This window comes from Bombina bombina, chromosome 4 (assembly GCF_027579735.1).
Source record: "Bombina bombina isolate aBomBom1 chromosome 4, aBomBom1.pri, whole genome shotgun sequence".
NCBI classification, from domain to species: Eukaryota; Metazoa; Chordata; class Amphibia; order Anura; family Bombinatoridae; genus Bombina; species Bombina bombina.
The window spans coordinates 761,220,162-761,243,566 of NC_069502.1; the positions used below are offsets into that span (position 1 = coordinate 761,220,162).

At 36.1% G+C, this 23,405-nt stretch overlaps 1 protein-coding gene across 1 annotated transcript in view; it reads left to right on the forward strand.

The window, feature by feature from the left end:
- The window catches only part of LOC128656900 (uncharacterized), a 351,437-nt gene that overhangs the window by 185,368 nt on the left and 142,664 nt on the right, over positions 1–23,405 (forward strand). Inside the window, exons 6-7 of the mRNA XM_053711069.1 lie at positions 359–494; positions 17,345–17,442. Of these exons, the coding sequence (XP_053567044.1) occupies positions 359–494; positions 17,345–17,442 (234 nt within the window). The remainder of the gene's footprint in view (positions 1–358; positions 495–17,344; positions 17,443–23,405) is intronic.

The window sequence follows — 23,405 nt, forward strand, 5'->3', positions numbered from 1 at the left end:
GGTAGCTAGCTATAAGTTGGTAGCTACACACATTTGTCTCGTTATTGGCTCACCAGATGTGTTCAGCTAGTTTCCAGTAGTGCATTGCTGCTCTGCAGCTGACTTTAACTATGTATTTAATCCATTTGCAGGGATTAACACTGTTATATGCAAGCAATAGTACAAGCATAAAATGCTCTAACATAGTAGAGTATTTTGTTTTTGCACTTTTATGTGATGTTTAACATAATTTATAATTGGCATTATCAAAGTTCAATAATTAATTGTGTTTTTGTAAATGTGTAGTTTGACAGGGTTTTTACGTATTTCATTGGACCAAAAATATTTAAAATGTTTTTTTTTCTTTGATCTGCTTTAGATAATAAGTATGGAAAATGAATTGTCAAGAAGTGGGATTTTGAAAAGCAGAAGAGACCATGAACAATTCCATCAGCTGGTTCATCATAATAAGAATTTAAAGTTGAAAATGACACTTCAAGATATTAAATCAAAAAGTTGAGTGTAGTTTATTATGCTGTTTTTTTTATTAATTGGGATATGACTAGAGAACTTTTCTAAGTTTTGGAAATAACTGAGAAGAATTTAAAGTGAGATGACTGTATGGGGCATATTTATCAAGTTCCGTATGGAGCTTGATGCCCCGTGTTTCTGGCGAGCCTTCAGGCTCGCCAGAAACACAAGTTATGAAGTTATAAACACAAGTTATAAAGACTGCTGCTCCATAACCTATCCGCCTGCTCTTAGGCGGCGGACAGACATTGCTGGAAATCAACCTGATCCAATACGATCGGGTTGATTGACACCCCGGCCGCGTTGATTGACACCACGGCCGCGAATCTGCAGGGGCCGGTATTGCACCAGCAGTTCACAAGAACTGCTGGTGCAATGATAAATGCAGAGAGCATATGCTGTTGGCATTTATTGATGTGCAGCGGACACGATCCGCAATATTGGATCATGTCCACTCGCACCTTCTTAAATAGGTCCCTATGTCTCAATACACCCTGAATGTCTGCCTTAAAACGCTTGTCTTATTACAGAAGCTGCCCTACAGATCTCATTCTATAGCTCTTACAATCAGGGGAAGACTGACAACCTATGGGGCCCCTGAGCTAGAAAATTAAGGGCCCCCTTCACCTCCCTCCTATTCATGCAGGGTTTGACAAATGTATATGTATAAAATAAATTGTATGTATATATATATATATATATATATATATATATATATATAAAAATAAAATTATAAAGGAAGAAATCCTGCCAAAAAAGGAAGGATCTGATATAAAGGCTACCCTAGCCAGCACAAGGTTGTCATTACAACAATTAATCTGACAACTGTACAAAGCCCTTGAGTAATGCAGTATGGGTGAAACGTGTGTCACAACTGTTTATTAACTTTCAAGGGGAATTAGCTGATTCCCCCTGAGACTAGATGATTTTGGATTTTGCTGAGGTAGTCATAGCCGTTAGACATCAGCCCTAGAAGCGGTCCTCCATAAATCACTGCCTATGCTCATCTCAGGAAGAAACGGCTCCCACAAATTGTATAATTTTCTGTACATGATTAGCTACCCAGACATTGGGCTGTACTTTTGACTTTTATAAGCACATAGAGATATAGGATAAAAGTGCTTTATAGAGTTGGGTAACCATATATTATCACCTCCGAGGCACTGCTCTGTATGGACTTTGATAATGTTTTTCCCCCGAAGAATAGTACACTATCAGTATGACCCGTCTCATTGTTTGTTTTTAGTGTAGCTGCTGCTTAATTAAATTTTTGGGATTTATATATTTATACAGACTATTAGATTGCATTTTTTTGATAATTCCAATTTCAGGTGGTCTCGTTGTTTTCTGAGATGCTTGGTTTGATATAAATTGTAATGACAACCTTGATAAGGTAGCATTTATATGGGATCCTTCCTGTTTGGCAGGATTTCTTTTTTATAATTTTATTTACTTTTTTTGCTACGTCTTTGCAACATTGCTGTGTATAAATACAGGCCAATGTTGTTTTGATCTAAATATTTTGACGAGTGCTGGTTGATTTTATATATATATTATTAAGATAAAAACAGAAAATACAGAAAATATGTACATAAATTTAAAAAACCCCCACAATTTTCAGAACAAAATGGCTTCTTTAGGCAAAAGTCAGTATTTAGTGTGACCTCCCTTGTCACTAAGCACATCTTGAACTCTTTTAGGGAGACTGTCCTAAAGTTTTCTGAAATAATCTTCTGGTATATTATACCAGGCTTCTTTCAGCAGTTCCCAGAGTTCTTCGTTAGATTTAGGTTTTCTTTTATTTAGTTATCTGACCAGGTGATCCCTTACTGTCTCTATAAAATTCAGGTCTGGACTATGACTGTCAGTGTTTTGTCAGCTGTTTTTCTCTCCAAATATGATTTCACTGCATTAGCTGTGTGCTCAGGATCGTTATCATGCTGAAAAATAAAACCATTCCCAATCAAAAGGAAGGAATGGCATGATGAATTAAAACCTGTCTGTTCTTTTCAGCATTCATGATCCCATCAATTCGGACAATATCCCCAACACCACTGGCAAAAATGCAGCCCAAAACCAAGACAGAGCCACCATTATGTTTCACTGAAGGCCGCAAGCACTCATTCTTCCATCTCTCTGCAACTCTTCTTCTCACATGTTGATCGATGATTGGACCCAGAATTTTAAAACTTGGATTTGTCACTCCATAATACTCTTTTCCACTGATCATCCTTTCAATCTTTGTGAGCTTTAGCATATCTTAGCCTTTTCACCTTGTTCCCCTTCCAAAAAAAGTGGTTTCTTGGCTGCCACCCTTCCACAACGACCATTCCTGATCAAGCTTCTTCAGACTGTAGAAGGGTCAACTTGGCATCTGGATGGAGCTGACAGATGTGGAGTCAGGTCTTTGCTGGACTTTTTCTGGTCTCTTAAAGAGGAACTTTGAGAAACTTCTCATCAGGTTTTGAACGTTTTCTTGGCCTTCCAGTACGTTTTTGTCTCCGGATTCTTCAAATTTCTTTATAACAGCTTTTGAATACCACATCTTGACTATCCAGTTTGTTTGCTAATTTTCCTTTGAGAGTGGCCTTGCTGATGCAAAATATTTATAACCAGAAGGCCAATATCTTTAATAGTTTAATTCAACAGTACATAAAAAACATTTATAGTGTTTATTATAAAATCCTTACTGTCACAGAAAAATACTATGCTTCTACCTAAGCAGTTCTTACAGTTTTTAAATCTCCAAGTGAGAGCTTAGGATCCCCTTATGGCAGCCCACTATCTTCCTGCTGTATCCTATTAGCACTCCCCTCTCACTGCAAAACCCTTCTGCCCAGAGAATGCAAGTATACTGGCAGCTCCCCCAGTGAATATGTGACGTTTTTGCAGCCTGGCTTCTATGTGAGTCAACTTTTGCCCCCAACTGTCTCATCCCTGATACCTCAGCAGACTCGATACTGCGGGCCATCTGCGTTGGTTCCATCCATTAAAGCAGCCTCCATTCCCAGGTTATTCCTAGGCAAAAGTCAGTATTTAGTGTGACCTCAAGGGCAGACTACTCCACCAAATCAATAACAGTAGTCACTGTTCCCATGCAGCCAAGAACGGGAAGTGAATAACAAAAAATAAATAAGCGTACATAACTGAGTACCCAGCAAACTAGCATTGCAGGGACCAGGAAGAGGGCCTAGAAAGGAGTGTTGATTGAAGGGGTTGGATGGGGTGCTGGTGACCAATTACTGGAGGAGTCAGTCCGTTCCTGAAAAAGCACACGCATATAGAACCTGGCAGATTATAACACAATTTGAATAGTTAAAATCATATTAGTTACATTAGAGACATATTAAGATGAGTATTGTTACATTTACCATCCCATTGTTCATCAATACATAATGTTCAGCAGACAATCAGAGGTCACCTTCCTAATTCGTCAAGATTCAGATGGAAGCCTGGCAATTTTTTCTTTCTTTTTAAAATACATTCAGGGCCAGCTCTATAGTAGGTCCTTGTGGGACCATTTGGTACAGGCAGCACTTAACAGGGACAGCCCATGGGGAGAATATGGTTGCCTTAAATGATAAGAAGTGCCCAAGTCAATTGTATATATCAATGTATCTCTTTTGCCTTTAGGATGCAGTGCAATGGTTGGGTTTAGACTGTAGTGGAAAGAGAGTTGGGTGATATCATTTTATTCTCGGACCCAGGCAGCACATTATCAGTGCAATTCCTTGAGTCCGCTATGAATGCATTCAAATAAATTAGAGAGCTTCCATTTGAAAAAGTAAACTAAGATTATGTATATTGTCCAGTAGGAATATTTGGTTAAACATATTACAAACTAAAACCATGAGTATCACAGACCAGTTACTCTGGTGAGTTAATCTTAGTTTTAAATAAATAAAAACTCAGGTATACATTAGAAAAGTTTCAGTTCTTGCAGTACAAAACATCAAACATACATCATTGGTTTTTTTTCCAATGTCATGGAGAGTCCACAAATCCATTCAATTACTAGTGGGAATTAAACTCCTGGCCACCAGGTGGAGGCAAAGAATACCCCAGCAAAGCCTTAAAGGGACACTGAACCCAAATTTTTTCTTTCGTGATTCAGATAGAGCATGACATTTTAAGCAACTTTCTAATTTACTCCTATTATCAAATGTTCTTAATTCTCTTGGTATCTTTATTTGAAATGCAAGAATGTAAGTTTAGATGCCGGGCCATTTTTGGTGAACAACCTGGTTTGTTCTTGTTTATTGGTGGATAAATTAATTAACCAATTAAAAAGTGCTGTCCAGGTTAACTGAACCAAAAAAAGCTTAGATGCATTATTTTTCAAATAAAGATAGCAAGAGAACGAAGAAAAATTGATAATAGGGGTAAATTAGAAAGTTGCTTAAAATTGCATGCTCCATCTGAATCATGAAAGAAAAAAATTGGTTCAGTGTCCCTTTAAGTATCCTCCCATTACCCACAATCCACAGTTATTATTTGCCTGTGTAACATTGTAGGTGATTGGGGTTATGCTGTGTCCATGTAATTCTTTTTAGTAAGAGTAATGGTGGCTTTTAGCAGTTGGAAGATGGTGAGGTGGTCTTTGCTTACCTTCCAACATTTTTGCTACCCCTATATAGAAAACCAGGGTTGGTTACTCTGTTTTTTCTTTATCTACAGGTCTATGTCAGTGAGGATTCTGTCACACCTGTTTGCTGTACCTGTCCTACAGCGGATCCTCAGTTAAGTGCTTTTACTTTCTAGGTGAGAAGGATGCAGCACTTAGGAGTTCCTTGTTTTAGAAAAATAAAAGGATACTTAGAGAACAAGGTGGATCCTTATGAGACTGAATATCCCTTTTAAAGGTTGGGGATTTATTGGGCAGCAGTTCAGGGCACTGTTCTGTCATGTGACGTTTTCTTTCATGTAATTAGCAAGAGTCCATGAGCTAGTGACGTATGGGATATACATTCCTACCAGGAGGGGCAAAGTTTCCCAAACCTTAAAATGCCTATAAATACACCCCTCACCACACCCACAAATCAGTTTTACAAACTTTGCCTCCCATGGAGGTTGTGAAGTAAGTTTGTGCTAGATTCTTCGTTGATATGCGCTTCGCAGCAGGCTGGAGCCCGGTTTTCCTCTCAGTGTGCAGTGAATATCAGAGGGATGTGAAGAGAGTATTGCCTATTTGAATTCAATGATCTCCTTCTACGGGGTCTATTTCATAGGTTCTCTGTTATCGGTCGTAGAGATTCATCTCTTACCTCCCTTTTCAGATCGACGATATACTCTTATATATACCATTACCTCTACTGATTCTCGTTTCAGTACTGGTTTGGCTTTCTACTATATGTAGATGAGTGTCCTGGGGTAAGTAAGTCTTATTTTCTGTAACACTCTAAGCTATGGTTGGGTACTTTTATATAAAGTTCTAAATATATGTGTTTAAACATTTATTTGCCTTGATTCAGGATGTTCAATATTCCTTATTTCAGACAGTCAGTTTCATTATTTGGGATAATGCATTTGAATATTAAATTTTTCTTACCTTTAAAATTTGACTTTTTTTTTCCTGTGGGCTGTTAGGCTCGTGGGGGCTGAAAATGCTTCATTTTATTGCGTCATTCTTGGCGCAGACTTTCTTGGCGCAAAAATTTTCTTGTCATTTCCGGCGTCATACGTGTCGCCGGAAGTTGCGTCATTTTTTTGACGTTTTTGCGCCAAAAGTGTCAGCGTTACCGGATGTGGCGTCATTTTTGGCGCCAAAATCATTTAGGGGCCAAATAATGTGGGCGGCTTTTTTGGCGCTAAAAAATTTGAGCGTCATTGTTGTCTCCACAATATTTAAGTCTCATTGTTTATTGCTTCTGGTTGCTAGAAGCTTGTTCATTGGCATTGTTTCCCATTCCTGAAACTGTCATTTAAGGAATTTGATCAATTTTGCTTTATATGTTGTTTTTTCTATTACATATTGCAAGATGTCTCAGATTGACCCTGAATCAGAAGCCACTTCTGGAAAAACGCTTAACTGAGTTTCAGTTCTACCAAAGCTAAGTTCATTTATTTTAAATGTTATAAATGTTTATCTTTAGCTATGGTTTGTAATAAGTTATTATGATATACTTTTACATGCAGAATCCATTAGTATTTATGCTTTATATATTGCCATTCTTACATCTTATGTACAAGAAATATTTAGAAGATTTATAAGAAATATTTTTCTGATTCTATTTTAAAGGCTTTGTCTGACTTCATGCCTTCTAATAAAAAATTTTAGGTCTTTTTCACTTCTTTTTTAATTATTGAAGTTTCAAATGACCAACAACATACTGATTTATCCTTCTCTGATGATGTTTTTTCTCTTTCAGAATTTTCTTCATCAGATATTGACACTAACGAATCTACTTTTTTTATTATTTTTTTATTATTAAAGTACATTTGTTCTTTGTTGAAAAGGTGTTGATTATTTTGGATATTAAGGTAACTAGTTCTTTAAGACTAGCTGACACTATTTCTGCCTATTTATTCTTCTGTATTTTCAGAGGTTTTCTTTCCAATTCCCCATACTAGGGAATGGAATAGGCTGAGAATTGTCTTTTTTTCCTTCTTCAAAGGTTTTAAACTATATTCTTTGCCAGCAGTTAAATTCAATTTGGAGGGTTCTCCAATTTATTGGGGCTATCTCTACTCCTACTAATTATGCTATTGTTTCTATAGCAAAATAGTATTTATTTTCCTTTAGATGGTTGTATCTTATTTATGGAAAATTATTTAGTTTCAGGTACTTTTCTTGGTCCTGTGATTTATTTGGATATTGCAATTGCTTCATTTTTGTTCTGTTTACTTTAAGATCAAGTATCAGATTATGATTTATTTTAGCATTGTTAAGGGACAACATTTACTAGACTAGGTGCTGTTGCATTTGTCTTGTTGTTTTGCATTTATTGATTATGCAAGTCCACTGTATTGACTGTTCCTTTAAACTGGACTATCATGCTAATAATTTCATTTGTGTCTTCATTTTATTGAATATTTTCGCAAATGAGGGTTAATCTATGTCTTTAGCTTTTTTAGCTAGAAGAATTTTGTGATTTTTAAAAAAATCCATATTTATTTTGTTCTAAGATAATCAATTATTTGTTTTATAATTGGATTAAATTATTAACTGTTACTCTGGGCTTCAAGATTTAGTTCTAAGACTAAAACTTTAAGCTTATACTAGTTTGGTTGTTCTTATTAAGGAACGAATTCCTGAATTCTTTCCCAAGTAACATGTTTATAATTGGAAATTTTTCATTTTGAAATCAGCTCCCTAATATTGCGATGTACGTGCCGTATTCCAGCTTGGCTGGCAAGGGGCAGGTTAAGACTTTTTTTAAATTTATTTGGTTCTATTCGGTCCAAATTTCTTTGATTTTATTCCAGTAAGGCTAACACTTTCTTTAAGTGTGTTTCGGTCCTATATATTTTGGGTACTGTTGAAGCATGGCTAGGCACCCATGGGGTTCAAGCGCTGCTCAGACCTGGAATCTTCTGGGGTATTTCTTCCAGTTCCATTTTTAGGAACTGGGTTTTGGAGTTTTATTCAAACTATTCTGCCTTTTTGGTCAGTGATAGCATTATTTGTTTTCATTAGATACAATAAATGCATATTTTCATTTTTCTGATTTCATTCAGATTATTTTCTGAGGATGCGGAATCTCATATGATTCACTTTGCTCTTCAGGACATAGTTAGATGATCTTTTTTTCAAAAGCTCTTGATTCCTCACACAAGGGTCACCTTTTTTAGGTTTCCAGATATTTGTGTCTCTGTCTTTGTCTCTATCAGACAAGGGACAATTTTATTGTGTTCCGTTTGTCGGTACCTTTAGTCTCTATTATTTCCTTCAGTTGCTATATATGCATAGAAGTTTTAGGTCTTATGGCCACAGCATTGGATTTAATTCCCTTTGCTCATTTTCAATAGAAAGAACCTTTTCAGTCTTTTATGCTGAATTATGGTGCAGGGATTCTAGGATTTCGCATTTTTAATCTTCAAATCCTAATATTTATCTCTCTTGATTTGGTGGTTAAGATCACCATCATTTAGTCTACAGGTCTCTTCGTTTCTTTCAACCTGGACCATGATCTCTACAGATGTGAGTCTTTTTGGTTGGGAGGCTGTCTGAGGATCTCTGTCAGCACAAGGGGTTTGGAAATCTCAGAAGGCGAGATTACCATTTGATATTTTAGAACTCCGTGCTTTCTCAGAGTTTTTTCAGTTTGTTTCTTTTTGAAGAAGAGACGTTTAATGTTTTTTAAACAATATCACTACTATGGTGTATGTCAATCATCAGCGTAGGACTATCAGTCCTTAGGCTGTGACAGAAGTGTCTCGGATATTAGCTTGGGCTAAATCCAGCTCCTATCTAAATTCTGTGGGGGTTTTTCCCAGGTATAGATATTTGGGAAGCGGATTATCTCTGTTAATCAAGCTTTTCTTCCGGGAGAATGGTCTCTCTTACCCAGATATGTTTTTCATTTCATCTGAATAAAGAACTTCCCAGGGGCCTATTAAGGTCCGGGAATCTTCAGGCGGAAGTAGTGTATGCATTGACATTTCTTTGGAATTATCTTTTTGCCTATTTCTTTCCGCCTCTAGTTCTTCCTCCAAAATTCTTATGGAGTATTTGTTTGTTATGCTGGTAGCTCCAGCATGGCCTCTCAGGTTTTGGTATACAAATCTCATTCGGATGGCCAGTTGCCAACGTTGGACACCTCCGTTTAAACCAGACCTTTTCTTTCTCAAGGCCATTTTTTCCATCAGGATATCAAATCATTACATTTGAAGGGATGGAGATTGAACGCTTGGTTTTTAGTCATAGAGGTTTTTTCTGACTCATTGTTTAATACTATGTTTCAGGCTCATAAATCTGTCTCTAGAAAGATTTATATTGAGTCTGGAAGACCTATTTTTCTTGGCATTCTTTTAAAATTCATAGAATTTTATTATTTTTTCAGGTTGGTTTGGATAAGGTTTTGTCTTCAATTCTTTGTTAGGACAAATCTTTACTCTTTCTGTTCTTTTTTCACAGAAAGATTGCTAATCATCCTGATATTCATTGTGTTGTACAGGCTTTGGTCCATATCAAGCCTGTCATTAATTCAATCTCTCCTCTTTGGAGTCTCAATTTGGTGCTGAGGGCTTTACAGGCTCCTCCGTTTGAAACTATGCATTTTCTGAACGTTAAATTACTTTCTTGGAAAAGTATTGTTCCTTTTGGTTATTTCTTCTACTAGAAGAGTTTTTGAGTTATCTGCTCTTTTTTGTGAATATCCTTTTCTGATTTTTCATCAGGATAAGGCAGTGTTACTTCCTGATATTCATCATTTTTTTCAGGTTTTGATTCGTATCAAACCTATCATTAAGCCAATTTCTCCTCTTTGGAGTCTTAATTGGGTTCTGAAGGTTTTTCAGGCTCTTCTATTTTGAGCATATGCTTGCTCTGGACATTCATTACTTTCATGGAAAGTATTGTTCTTTTTGGACATCTCTTCAGCTAGAACAATGTTTTAATTATCTGTTCTTTCTTGTGAATCTCCTTGTTCTGATTTTTCATCAGGATAAGGTGTTTTTTTGCTGTCCTCATTTCAATTTTCACCTAAGTTGTGAATTCTAACAACATTAGTGGAGGAATTATTGTCTTTTCCTTGTGTCCTAATCCTACGAATTTTTTGGTAAGATTCTTACATTCTTTAGGATGTGGTAAGAGTTTTGAAATATTATGTTGAAGCTACTCAGATTTCAGACAGACTTCTAGTCTATTTGTTATCTTTTCTGGTTTTAGGAAGGTCAGAAGGCTTCTGCCATTTCTTTGGCATCTTGGTTAAGCTTTTGATTCATTATGCTTATTTGGAGTCGGATTATTCCCCGTCTCAGAGGATTACGGCTCATTCTACTAGGTCAGTTTCTACTTCCTGGGCTTTTTAAGAATGAAGCTTCTGTTGATCAAATTTGCAAAGCAATGACTTGGTCTTCTTTGCATACTTTCACTAAATTCTACCATTTTGATGTTTTCTCTTCTTTAGAAGCAGTTTTTGGTAGAATAGTACTTCAGGCAGCTGTTTCAGCTTGATTCTTCTGCTTATAATTTAAGTTTTTTTCATTTTTAAAATTGAAACTTTTGATTTGGGTAGTGGATTAATTTTTCAGCGGAATTGGCTGTCTTTATTTTATCCCTCCCTCTCTAGTGACTCTTGCATGGAAGTTCCACATCTTGGGTATTTATATCCCATACGTCACTAGCTCATGGACTCTTGCTAATTACATGAAAGAAAACATAATTTATGTAAGAACTTACCTGATAAATTAATTTCTTTCATATTAGCAAGGGTCCATGAGGCCCACCCTTTTTTGTGGTGGTTATGATTTTTTTGTATAAAGCACAATTATTCCAATTCCTTATTTTTTTGATGCTTTCGCTCTTTTCTTATCACCCCACTTCTTGGCTATTCGTTAAACTGAATTGTGGGTGTGGTGAGGGGTGTATTTATAGGCATTTTAAGGTTTGGGAAACTTTGCCCCTCCTGGTAGGAATGTATATCCCATACGTCACTAGCTCATGGACTCTTGCTAATATGAAAGAAATTAATTTATCAGGTAAGTTCTTACATAAATTATATTTTTTGTTGTTTTTGGCTATGGGGATTTTTTTGCACAACTGTTATCTTTTATTTTGTTTGGGTAATATCTCTTTAAGAAAGTTGTTGGACTGCTCCTTACTTTTGAATTTGTTATCATGTGACCGTTCAGTTACTTCCTGAGTGCGGAACTATTTGTTTGTACTGGCTGTTTGGAAGCCAGGATTTTCAAGGAATCAGAGTGGTTTTTCTGCCATAGGATTGTTTTTCCTACCTGTCACTTTTCTCTGATGGTTGCAGCTTTCTAGGATTTGTAGTTTGAACAGGATTGTTTTATCTGCTGGTGTGGATTGGATTCCTGGTTACAGGTTGGGTGAGACTCTCCAGCGTGGCTGGGGCGTAGAGGTGCAGGTTTCAATAATTAATTATCTTTGCTTAGAATTGTATTCTAATTTTTTATATTGAAATTAGAGCATAAGGGAAATAAAGGGACTTTTTATTTACTATGGAAGTGAATCCCAAGCTTTCTTTATTGTGCTGATGCCCAGGTTATACCTCCTGTGCAATTTTGTTCCCCTTGCCTTAAAAACGTTTTTTATTATCTAAGAATAAGGATTCCTTATCTGAGCCTTCTTTTTCTCAAGATAATGCTGTTCATTGGTTGTCTCAGCTTTCTGCTAACATGTCCCTGTCTTTGACAGATTCACATGCAGTGCACTGTGGTTCCTCTCAGTCATTCTCTGAGAGTGTTTGTTTGCCTAAAGATTTGCTGCGCAGTTGTTTCTGCAGTTTCTGCAGCCCTAAGTGCTTTACCTAGTTCTAGTAAAAGGAAGAGGAAATCTAAGAACATTTCTATGGGTTCTGATTCCTCCAAGACTGATTTGCTTTCTCAGTTATCTAACGAGGATCATTCCTCTGCAGCTTCTGAGGGCGAGATCTCTGATTCAGAATCCGCAGTTCCTAGTACAATAGATTCTGAGGAGGTTAATTTAAAATTTAAAATGGGCATCTCCATTTACTTTTAAAGGAGATTTTAGCTACTTTGGATAACTCTGAAACTGTTGCAGAGGCCCCTAAAAGGGCTAATAAACTGAATATAGTTTTTTTTATGTCAAACCTAAATCTGTTGAGGTTTTTCATGTTCCAGATCGAATGTTTGACATTATATCACAGGAATGGGAGAAACCGAGTGTTCCTTTTAACCCATCTCCTGTGTTTAAAAAGATGTTTCCTGTGGCTGATTCAGTGCGAGATCTGTGGTGCACTGTTTCTAGAATAGAGGGCACTATATCTACCTTAGCCAAGAGAACTACTATTCCTCTTGAGGATAGTTCCTCTTTTAGAGAACCTATGGATAAGAAACTGAAAAATGTTTCTTTATCAGGGTTTGCAGTGGCAGCCAGTTGCTAGTATTGCGACAGTTGCTGGTGCAGCCTCTTATTGGTGTGACGCTTTGTCTGATCTAGTTTTCAGAAGAGACTACTATAGAAGAGATCCAGGATAGGATAAAGGCTCTAAAGCTGGCTAATACTTTTATCTGTGATGCCAGTATGCAAGTTGTTAGGCTGGGAGTCAGGATTTCTAGTTTTTCGATACTAGCCCGCAGAGCTCTTTGATTAAAGTTTTGGTCTGCAGGTGTGACTTCTAAATCCAAGCTTCTGTCTCTACCTTTTAGGGGTAAGACTTTATTTGGTCCTGGTCTGGCAGAGATAATTTCCACGGTTACTGGTGGAAAGTGAGTTTTTTTTACCACAGGATAAGAAGAATAGACCAAAGTGTTGTCAGACTTCTAATTTTTGTCAGAAAAAAGTCAAGCTTCTGGAGGCTTGTCGTTCTCTTCAGTCCTCTGTTTGTCCATCAGTAGCTGTATGCATGAAAGTAATTGGTCTCATGGTGGCATCCATGGACATTATTTTGTTTGCCCACTTCCATCTGAGACCTCTACAGTTATGTATGCTCAATTAACTCAGATCTTTTTCAGAGGATAGTTTTAGATTCTCAGACAAGGATGTCTCTGTCTTGGTGGATCTCCCAGGACCTTTTGTCTCAGGGCACTTGTTTCCTGAGACCTTCTTGAGAGATTGCAACCACGAATGCCAATCTGTTAGGCTGGGGAGCAGTTTGGGGGTCCCTAAGAGCTCAGGGACTTTTGGACTCAGGAGGAGTCTGCCCTTCCTTTAAATATCCTTGAATTGAGAGCAATTCTCTATGCCCTATAAGTATGGCCTCAACTGAGTTTTAGTCCGGTTTATCAGATTTCAATCGGACAACATCTCTTCAGTGGCATATGTCAACCACCAAGGAGGAACTTGGAGCATGTTAGCTATGAAGGAGGTGATGCGCATTCTTCAGTGGGCAGAGTCTTACAATTATCATCTCTCTGCCATTCATATCTCAGGGGTGGACAACTGGGAAGCGGATTATCTGAGCATGCAGACCTTTCATGCAGGGGAATGGGCTCTCCATCCGGAAGTTTTCTTGATGTTAACTCTCTAGTGGGGAGTTCCGGAGCTGCATCTGATGACATCTCATCTAAAGGCCAAGCTTCCAAGTTAAGGAGCAGGATCAGGAGATCCTCAAGCAGCTCTGGTAGACGCCCTGGCAATGCCATGGGATTTTGGTCTAATTTATCTGTTTCCTCCAGTTGGCCTCCTTCCTTGGGTGATAGCTCGTATCAAACAGGAGCAGGTTTCTGTGATTCTACTAGCTCCAGCGTGGCCTCCCAGAACTTGGTTTGCGGACCTAGTGAGGTTATCGTCATTTACCCCGTGGAAATTTCCTCTGAGGAAGGATCTTCTACTTCAGGGTTCATTCCTTCATTTGAACTTAGTCTCTCTGAAGCTGACTGCTTGGAGATTGAATGCTTAGTCTTGTCCTGACAAGGTTTTTCTGTGAAGGTTATTGAGACTATGTTTCAGGCTTGTAAGCCTGTTTCCCGCAAGATTTATTATAAGGTATGGTGTAGATACCTTCATTGGTGCGGATCTAGGGGTTTTTCTTGGAGTCAGGTGAGAATTCCCCGAATTCTGTCCTTTCTTCAGGAGGGTCTGGATAAATGTTTATTAGTACCCTAAGGGGTCATATTTCGGCTCTGTCGATTCTTCTGCAGTAGTGTCTGGCAATTTTGCCAGATGTTCAATCTTTTGTCCACGCTTTGGTTAGAATCAGGCCTGTGTTTAGGTCTATTGCTCCTCCTTAGAGTTTTAATCTGGTTCTTTAAGTTCTGCAGCAGGCTCCATTTGAGCCTATGCATTCTGTTGATATCAAGTTATTGTCCTGGAAGGTTTTGTTTCTGCTGGCAATTTCCTCTACCCGTAGAGTTTCGGAGCTTTCGGTTCTACAGTGTGATTCTCCTTATTTTATTTTACATGCGGATAAGGCGGTTCTCTGTTCTAAATTAGGTTTTCTACCTAATGTGGTTTCGGAACGCAATATCAAATAAGAAATTACTCTTCCTTCATTTTGTCCTAATCCTTCCTCTAAGAAGGAGTGGTTATTGCACATGTTGGATGTTGTGCGTGCTTTAAGGTTCTATTTACAGGCTACAAAAGATTTTCGTCAATCTGCTCTTTTTGTTGTCTTTTCAGGTAAATGCAGGGGTCAGAAGGCCTCTTCTTCTACTCTCTCCTTCTGGTTGAGAAGTGTTATTTGATTGACTTATGAGACAGCTGGACAGCAACCTCCAGAGAAAATTACGGCTCACTCCACTAGGGCTGTCGCTTCCTCTTGGGCCTTTAAAAATGATGCTTCTGTTGAACAGATTTGCAAGGTGGCCACTTGGTCATTGTTGCATACTTTTTCCAAATTTTCCAAATTTGATGTTTTTGCCTCAGCTGAGGCTTTTTTGGGAGGAAAGTACTTCAAGCGTGGTGCCTTCTATTTAGGTTCGCCTGTCTTGTGTATCCCTCCCTTCCATTCTGTGAACTCTAGCTTTGATATGGGTTCCAACTAGTAATTGAATGGATTTGTGGACTCTCCATGCCATTGAAAAGAAAACATAATTTATACTTACCTGATAAATTATTTTCTTTCCTGGCATGGAGAGTCCACGACCAGCCCTTATTTTTAAGATGGCTTTTTGTAATTTTTCGAAACCTCAGGCACCTCTATACCTTTTGTGTCTTCTTCTCTTTCCATAATTCCTTGGTTGAATGACTGGGGATTGTGGGTAATGGGAGGATACTTAAGGCTTTGCTGGGGCGTTCTTTGCCTCCACCTGGTGGCCAGGAGTTGAATCCCCACTAGTAATTGAATGGATTTGTGGACTCTCCATGCCATGAAAGAAAATAATTTATTAAGTATGTATAAATTGTGTTTTTTGTTGAGTAGCATGTCCCTTTAAACTAGAAACTGTTTTGCATTTATTAATATGTAAAATGAGCATCTGAATTGGTCAAATCTGGTGAATTACTGGGAAAAAAAATCTGGCTAAATGTTTCTGGAAAAGTGTTTTTTAATATATTTGAATAAAATATTTGAATTCTTCTCACACAAGGTATAGTGAGTGCAACTAATGCAATTGAAAACTTTGTGATTAGTTATATCAGGAATTTCAAATGGATGGGAAAGGCTTTCAGTTTTAAAAAAACTCTGTGAAAAGTTACTTGACATACAGTAGTTTACCCTGGAATTCTGATGGAGTAGAATGGGGTCAGAGAGGTTAAAGTTGAACTTGCTTTTACATCTTGAAGAACATTTTAACTCAACAAACTTAGCAGTTGCGTGCCGGTCATAAAAGGACAAGTTACTCAAAAAATGTTCTCACTTAAATTTAAAAATGTTTCAAAATGTATTATAGAGCATTATTTTTTTTATATTTATTTATTTATTTATTAAATTTTTGTGCTGAATAAACCCTCCTTTCTGTGAAAGCTATATTTATCAGACTGTTTATCAGCTGTAGTCCCAGTTGTACACAAATAATGACTTTCTGGTAGATTCACTTTAAATTTAAAGAGGCATTAAACACTTTGAGATGGTAATATATGATAAATCGTATATATAAGAAAAACTCTGCAATATACTTTCATTATTTATTTTGTCCCCTTTTCCTGTAATTCCATGCTGAAATTGTGAGCTTTTCAGTTCCTGTTAGAACTGGAAGTGCAGAACACAGTTGTATTCCACACAACCATTGGCTGCACACTCTAGTGGCCTATTTATAACTGTACCTAATTGGCCACAGCACAGAAAATAACCTAAGTTACAACATGGTAGCTCCCATTGTTTTATAGACACTAAAATTTACACTTATTTTTGTCAATATTTAAACAGCTAATAACACTTTTTAAAAAAATACATCTACATGTTATTTTCAATCTAATCTTTTCTTTGAATCCATTATTCTATCTAACATTTATTTAGTGTTTAGTGTCTCTTTAAATAACTTTTAGGTAACAATTTCAATCATTTTAATTGCTGCTGTTTCATATACAGTACATTGTTTCTATTATGTACTGTATATGAAACAACAGCAGTTAAAATGATTGAAATGTCCCTCTAATAATATCTACCATACTTTTAAAAGAAAAATTATAATTAAGAGACCTCATTCTAGTTTGTCAAAACTTTGATTTTCATAGTGACTCGTCTAGACAAAACCATACTGTTAAAACTTGTGAGCACATTATTTTTATTCTTTCATTAAAGGGACACTGGACCCAATTTTATTTCTTTCATGATTCTGATAGAGCATGCAATTTTAAGCAACTTTCTAATTTACTCCTATTATCACTTTTTCTTCGTTCTCTTGCTATCTTTATTTTAAAATCATGAATGTTAATCTTAGCAGCCAGCCCATTTTAGGTTCAGCACCATGGATAGCGCTTGTTTATTGGAGGCTTACATTTACCCACCAATAATCAAGCATAACCCAGGTTCTTAACCAAAAATGGGCCGGCTCCTATGCATCACATTCCTGCTTTTTAAATAAAGATAGCAAGAGAATGAAAAAAATGATAATAGGAGTAAATTAGAAAGTTGCTTAAAATTGCATGCTCTAGTCTATCTGAATCATTAAATAAAAAAATTGTGTTTAGTGTCCCTTTAAGAATAAGGAACAGAAATTCATTAAAGTACATAAATTAGACACATATAAGATTAAATGACCTTAGACACATGACATTTACCTAGAAAAAACCTGTGCTTATGTAGATTAAAAAAGTTGGTGTCTGTATATCTTTTTTTAATTTATGTAATTATTTATTTTACAGTGGCAACAACTAAGTCAATTTCTTCACATCAAATCAGCAAAAATGAGCTAGAAACAATTAATCTTGTAAATATTAGTGAATTAAGTCATCCAAGAAAAGTAAGTAATTCAAGTTTTTATGTGTATATAATTAACATATTGAGAATTCTGTTTTAGATACTCTAAATGGTATCACCAACACTAACTTATTTAGTTCTCAAGGATATTAGTATTTGCCATTAGATAGACGATTTTTTTTTTTAATCATTCCTTGAACTGCAAATATAATGCTTTTGTAATACAAACAATGATTCATGAGTTAGAAAGAACATGCAATTTTAAACAACTTTCTAATTTACTTCTATTATTTAATTTGCTTCATTCTCATGATATCCTTTGCTGAAAAGCATATCTAGATAGGCTCGATAGCTGCTGATTGGTAGCTGCACATAGATGCCTCATGTGATTGGCTCACCCATGTGCATGGCTATTTCTTCAACAAAGTATATCTAAAGAATGAAGCAAAATAGATAATAAAAGTAAATTGGAAAGTTGTTTAACATTGCATTCTCTATCTGAATCATGAAAGAAAAAATGTGGGTTTAGTGTCCCTTTAATGCTAATGCCACACATACCTGCCATTGTGTATAGGGTAGATAAATTGCAAAACAAAGGAGTACAGACTCGGAAATGTTGCGAAAATGTCCAAAGAACTAATTTTAAAGGAACACTAAAGTCAAAATGAAACTTTCATGATTCAGATAGAGCACACAATTTTATACAACTTACCAATTCACTTCCATTATTTTAATGTGCACAATATTTTTTATTTGCCCACTTTGAGGCACCAGCTCCTACTGAACATGTGCAAGAATTAAGAAAAGTCCAAACAGCAGCACCAAAATTCACTAAAACTAGATTTATACCATCATAACCAAAGATATCAGCACAATGTTTTGGTCTAACTGACCTTAAAAGGGATACTACTTTAAGACCGCTGCTCCTTAAAAGGGACACTGAACCCAATTTGTTTCTTTCATGATTCAGATAGAGCATGCAGTTTTAAGCAACTTTCTAATTTACTCCTATTATCAATTTTTCTTCATTCTCTTGCTGTCTTTATTTAAAAAGCAGGAATGTGATGCATAGGAGCCGGCCCATTTTTGGTTGAAAATGTGGGTTATGCTTGATTATTGGTGGCTAAATGTCAGCCACCAATAAGCAAGCGCTATCCATGGTGCTGAACCTCTGAATCACAAAATATTTTTTTTGGGTTTCATATCCCTTTAAGCTTAATTAGTATTATGATTAGAAGAGAGAACTAGCTTGTGAAACCTATAATTTGTTGGTGAAAGTCCAGATGATTTGAGTGGTACTGAGAGGATTAGTTGCACTCAAGGGGGTAAATTTATTATGGGTCGAGCGGACATGATTCGTTGTAGCGAATCATGTCCGCTCAACCTCGCTAAATGTCGACAGCATACGCTGTTGGTATTTAACATTGCAAAAGCATTTCTGGTGAAATGCTTGTGCAATGCCGCCCCCGGCACATTCGCGGCCAGTCAGCCGCTAGCAGGAGGTATCAATCATCCTGATCAGATCGAGCTAATTGAAGTCTGCCACCTAAAAGGTGGCGGTCAAGTTAAAGGGACACTGAACCCAATTTTTTTTTTCGTGATTCAGATAGAGCAGGCAATTTTAAACAACTTTCTAATTTACTCCTGTTATCAATTTTTCTTCGTTCTCTTGCTATCTTTATTTTAAAAAGAAGGCATCTAAGCCTTTTTTTTTTTGGTTCAGGACTCTGGACAGCGCTTCTTTATTGGTGGGTGAATTTATCCACCAATCAGCAAGAACAACCCAGGTTGTTCACCAAAAATGGTCCGGCATCTAAATTTACATTCTTGCATTTCAAATAAAGATACCAAGAGAATGAAGAAAATTTGATAATAGGAGAAAATTAGAAAGTTGCTTAAAATTTCATGCTCTATCTTAATCACGAAAGAAAAAATTTGGGTTCAGTGTCCCTTTAAGGAGCAGCAGTCTTACGTCCGCTGCTTCTTAACTTCTGTTTCCGGCGAGCCGAAAACATCGCACGGAGAAAGCAGCACCCGCTTCTTATTAAATCTCCCCCAAGGAGTTATCATTCTACTTCATGTTGCTGTTGAACATTTTGCCCAAGTCTGCTTCCTGCCTTCTTTTGTACTGCGAGGATGGAATAAGGATTGCATGTGATACACCTTTTTATGTTTGTATATAATTATATGGCAAAACACATTCAAGACAAACTTTATGTTCTCACTCTAAAGCAACAAAAAAAACCAAGGGGATTTCTAGTTTACTTCTAACTCTTAAAGGAAGCTTGAAATCTAATCTTTGAACTCTTCCCAATATCCTGCATGTAAGCTCAGCCTGAATAATCACTATGCCTCCTTACCCAAGAACTCTTTATTTACATAATAAAAATACATTTGAAGGGGAATAAATTCTCAGATTTCTACTCTCTCTATTTTAAGTAAAGGGTTAATTATATAAAGGAAAAATGTACTCCTAGTGTAAATAAATCATGTTTTTAAACATTTCTTAGACTAAATGGATAGCTAGGCCCCATAATAATATATATTTTGCAATATAAATGTATATGGATCTGGGATGAGCAAGCTACATTTAAATATTACTATTTTAGACTATTTCACTAGACCTACTGTTTATTTTTTTCAGAAAAGTCAGCCCTAAGCCTAAGTTAAAGGGGCATTCCAGTCAAAATTGGAATCCACATGGATGCATTCAAGTTTTGAATTGCAGCATTTCTGTAATATACATTTATTAGCAAAAATGCTTATAATAAAAGCTATAGCTGTTTAAAAAGTGTATTTAATTATGCACCGTGCACCAGCATTTTAAACCCTGCACTTGTTCATAGAGCCTAAGGTGCTTGTACCATCTGGTAATGACTTAATTTGTTAATTGCTTACATGATACAAGCCTTAGTGGCGATCTTAGCAGCTGCAGTATTTAAAATGCTGGTGCACTGAGAATATCTAGTTATGCCTCACATGCACGTGCAGAGACAAATGCTAACACTAAAACAGTGATAACTTTTACTAGAGGCATTTTTGCCAATACGTGTATTTTGCAAATATGTTTCTATTCAAAAATGTAATTCATCTATGTGCATTTACATTTTGACTGGACTGTCCCTTTAAGACAGCTGCTCCCTAACTTGTCGGACTGCAATCATCTCGATCAGATACGATCGGGATGATTGACACCCCCTGGCATTTAGCGATGCCGGGCGGACACGATTCACTTCATCGTATCATGTCCACCCGGTCTTTAATAGATTGACCCCATAAGGTATTTCTCCCTTCCTTCTTATGAACATTGGTACAGAAATGTTCACTGTAACTTTGTCTAAAAATCCTTAAACGTATATATTTTTAACTTTAAAAAAAAAGTACATTTTTACTTCATATTTTTTTCGGCTCTTACAGTCAGTTCTAGGTAAACTTCCAAATTTGATGTGCGCTGCCAAACATAAAGGATTTTGCAAAACAGTGTTTACCATAAATTCCTTGATCAAATCTAAACTATAGCTCCACAACTTTGCAGCCGTAAAATGCTAAACTAGAAGTGATTTATTAAATTTAATGCATCACTTCCATGTCTCTTTAATAATTAGAGTTACAATCAATTAAAAGAGCAATAAGAACTGGAAAAGATGACAAAAGGTCTAAATAAAAATGAAAACATAAACAAATCTAAATAAAACAAAAAATAAAACATTTTCAAACTGTGTAACAGTGCATAAATGTCATTTTTCTATAATAAAACCTTAAAGGGACACTGAACCCAAAAAAAAATTCTTCCGTGATTCAGATAGAGCATGACATTTTAAGCATTTTAAGCAACTTTCTAATTTATTCCTATTATCAAATGTTCTTCATTCTCTTAGTATATTTATTTGAAATGCAAAAATGTAAGTTTAGATGCCGGCCCATTTTTGGTGAACAACCTGGGTTGTTCTTGCTGATTGGTGGATAAATTCATCCACCAATAAAAAAGTGCTTTCCAGAGTTCTGAACCAAAATAAAGCTTAGATGCCTTCTTTTTCAAATAAAGATAGCAAGAGAACAAAGAAAAATGATAATAGGAGTAAATTAGAGAGTTGCTCTATCTGAATCATGAAAGAAAAAAATTGGGTTCAGTGTCCCTTTAATTTTCATCGAATTAACTAGCAGTACTTTTATATTAAAAACATGCAAACATTTAAAAAGTGGCCCTTAAAACAAATATTAGAAAAAAATATGTATATATATAACTTCTTCAAGTAGTAAATTAAAAAAAAAGAATAAAAAATAAATCAAAACGTGTAATTCTTTCCATAATTCTATAATTAATTATGGACATATTTGGAATTGGACACTGGCTATTGGACGACAGTGTTTTATTTTTTACCTTTCTACAGAACATTTAAAACTGTTCTTAGGGAAATAACGAACTGTGATGAAACGTTTACACCTACCTAAAATGTGCACATACATATTTCAAGCTGACATCTCTGGTAGTATTTCTTGGGTAACTCTGGGAGATTGTTAAACATGTTTAAAGGTTTTCCTTGTGGTTTAAATTCTTTCCAAAGCTACTATACACTGAACTGTCAAAGAAGTCTTCTGTTGTTTTTTTTGTTGTTGTTTTTTTAATTATAACTCTGAAAACAGCATTTTTAATTCAACAATTAGGCAGCAACAAAGATTGTCTGTACGATTTACACTTAGGGGTCAATTTATTAAAGTCTGGCGGACATGATACGCTGTAGCATATCATGTCTGCCAGACATTGCTGAATGTGGACAGCATATGCTGTCCATATTCAGCAATGCACAAAGAGTTCTAGTGAACTGCTTGTGCAATACCGCACCCTGCAGATTCGCGGCCAATCGGTCGCTAGCAGGGGGTGTAAATCAGCCTGATTGTATACGATCGGGCGAAATGCTGTCCGCCGCCTCAGAGGTGGCGTATGAGTTAAGGGGCAGCGGCCTATAGACCGCTGCTTCTTAACTCCTGTTTCTGACGAGCCTAAAGGCTAGCGCGGAAACAGGGTGAATTGGCCCAATTCAGCCAATAATAAATTGACCCCTAAGTGTGCCATATTTATAGCTAGAAAATCACACAAACATATTATTTATTTATTATGTGTTAATCATAGTACAATGTGATCCTAAAACAAAGTGTTTTATTATTTTGGATTAAACTATTTAATTTTTTTTTTTAAAGTAGAGTACAAAATCTGTACTTGGTTTAGCAACTAACTAAATAAATATAGTAACTAAGCAACCTGCGCTTGTTGTATAAACTGATTTTCAACATGTGCATTTTCCTATAGATGTGTAAAAACCACAGATTTAGGATCTACAGTAAAGTAAGTTTGGAATCTGGGGTAAAGGAGGTGATGTATAGATTTACAGCATATGTCTAAGAATTCTAACAGAAGTTCTCATGTCTGCATTTATTTATGTGGCAAATTTTAAACAAATATGAAAAAAATCAGCACTATAGTAATATTGCAATGCAATTGATTTACAAAATGCAAATCTTATGTTATTACAGTAAAAGTGCTGATTAGACAGTATGCTCAGTACCCTTTCTTCTTTCTTGTGTCTCATTAATTTACTTTTTGCATTGCTTTTTGCCATTCTACCATATTTTTTTGTTATTATACTAAGTAGATATATTTACAGTGTTACCATGTTATTTAAAGGGCCACTAAACCCAAAATCTTTCTTTCATGATTCAGATAGAACATTCAAATTTAAACAACATTACAATTTACTTCTATTATTTATTTTGCTTAATTTTTTAGATATCCTTATTTAAAGAAAAAGCAATGCACATGGGTGAGCCAATCACATGAGGCTTCTATGTGCAGCAACCAATCAGCAGCTACTGAGCATATCTAGATATGCTTTTCAGCAAGGAATATCAAGAGAATAAATCAAATTAGATAATAGAAGTAAATTAGAAAGATGTTTAAAATTGCATTCTCTTTCTAAATCATGAAAGAAAACATGTGGGTTTCATATC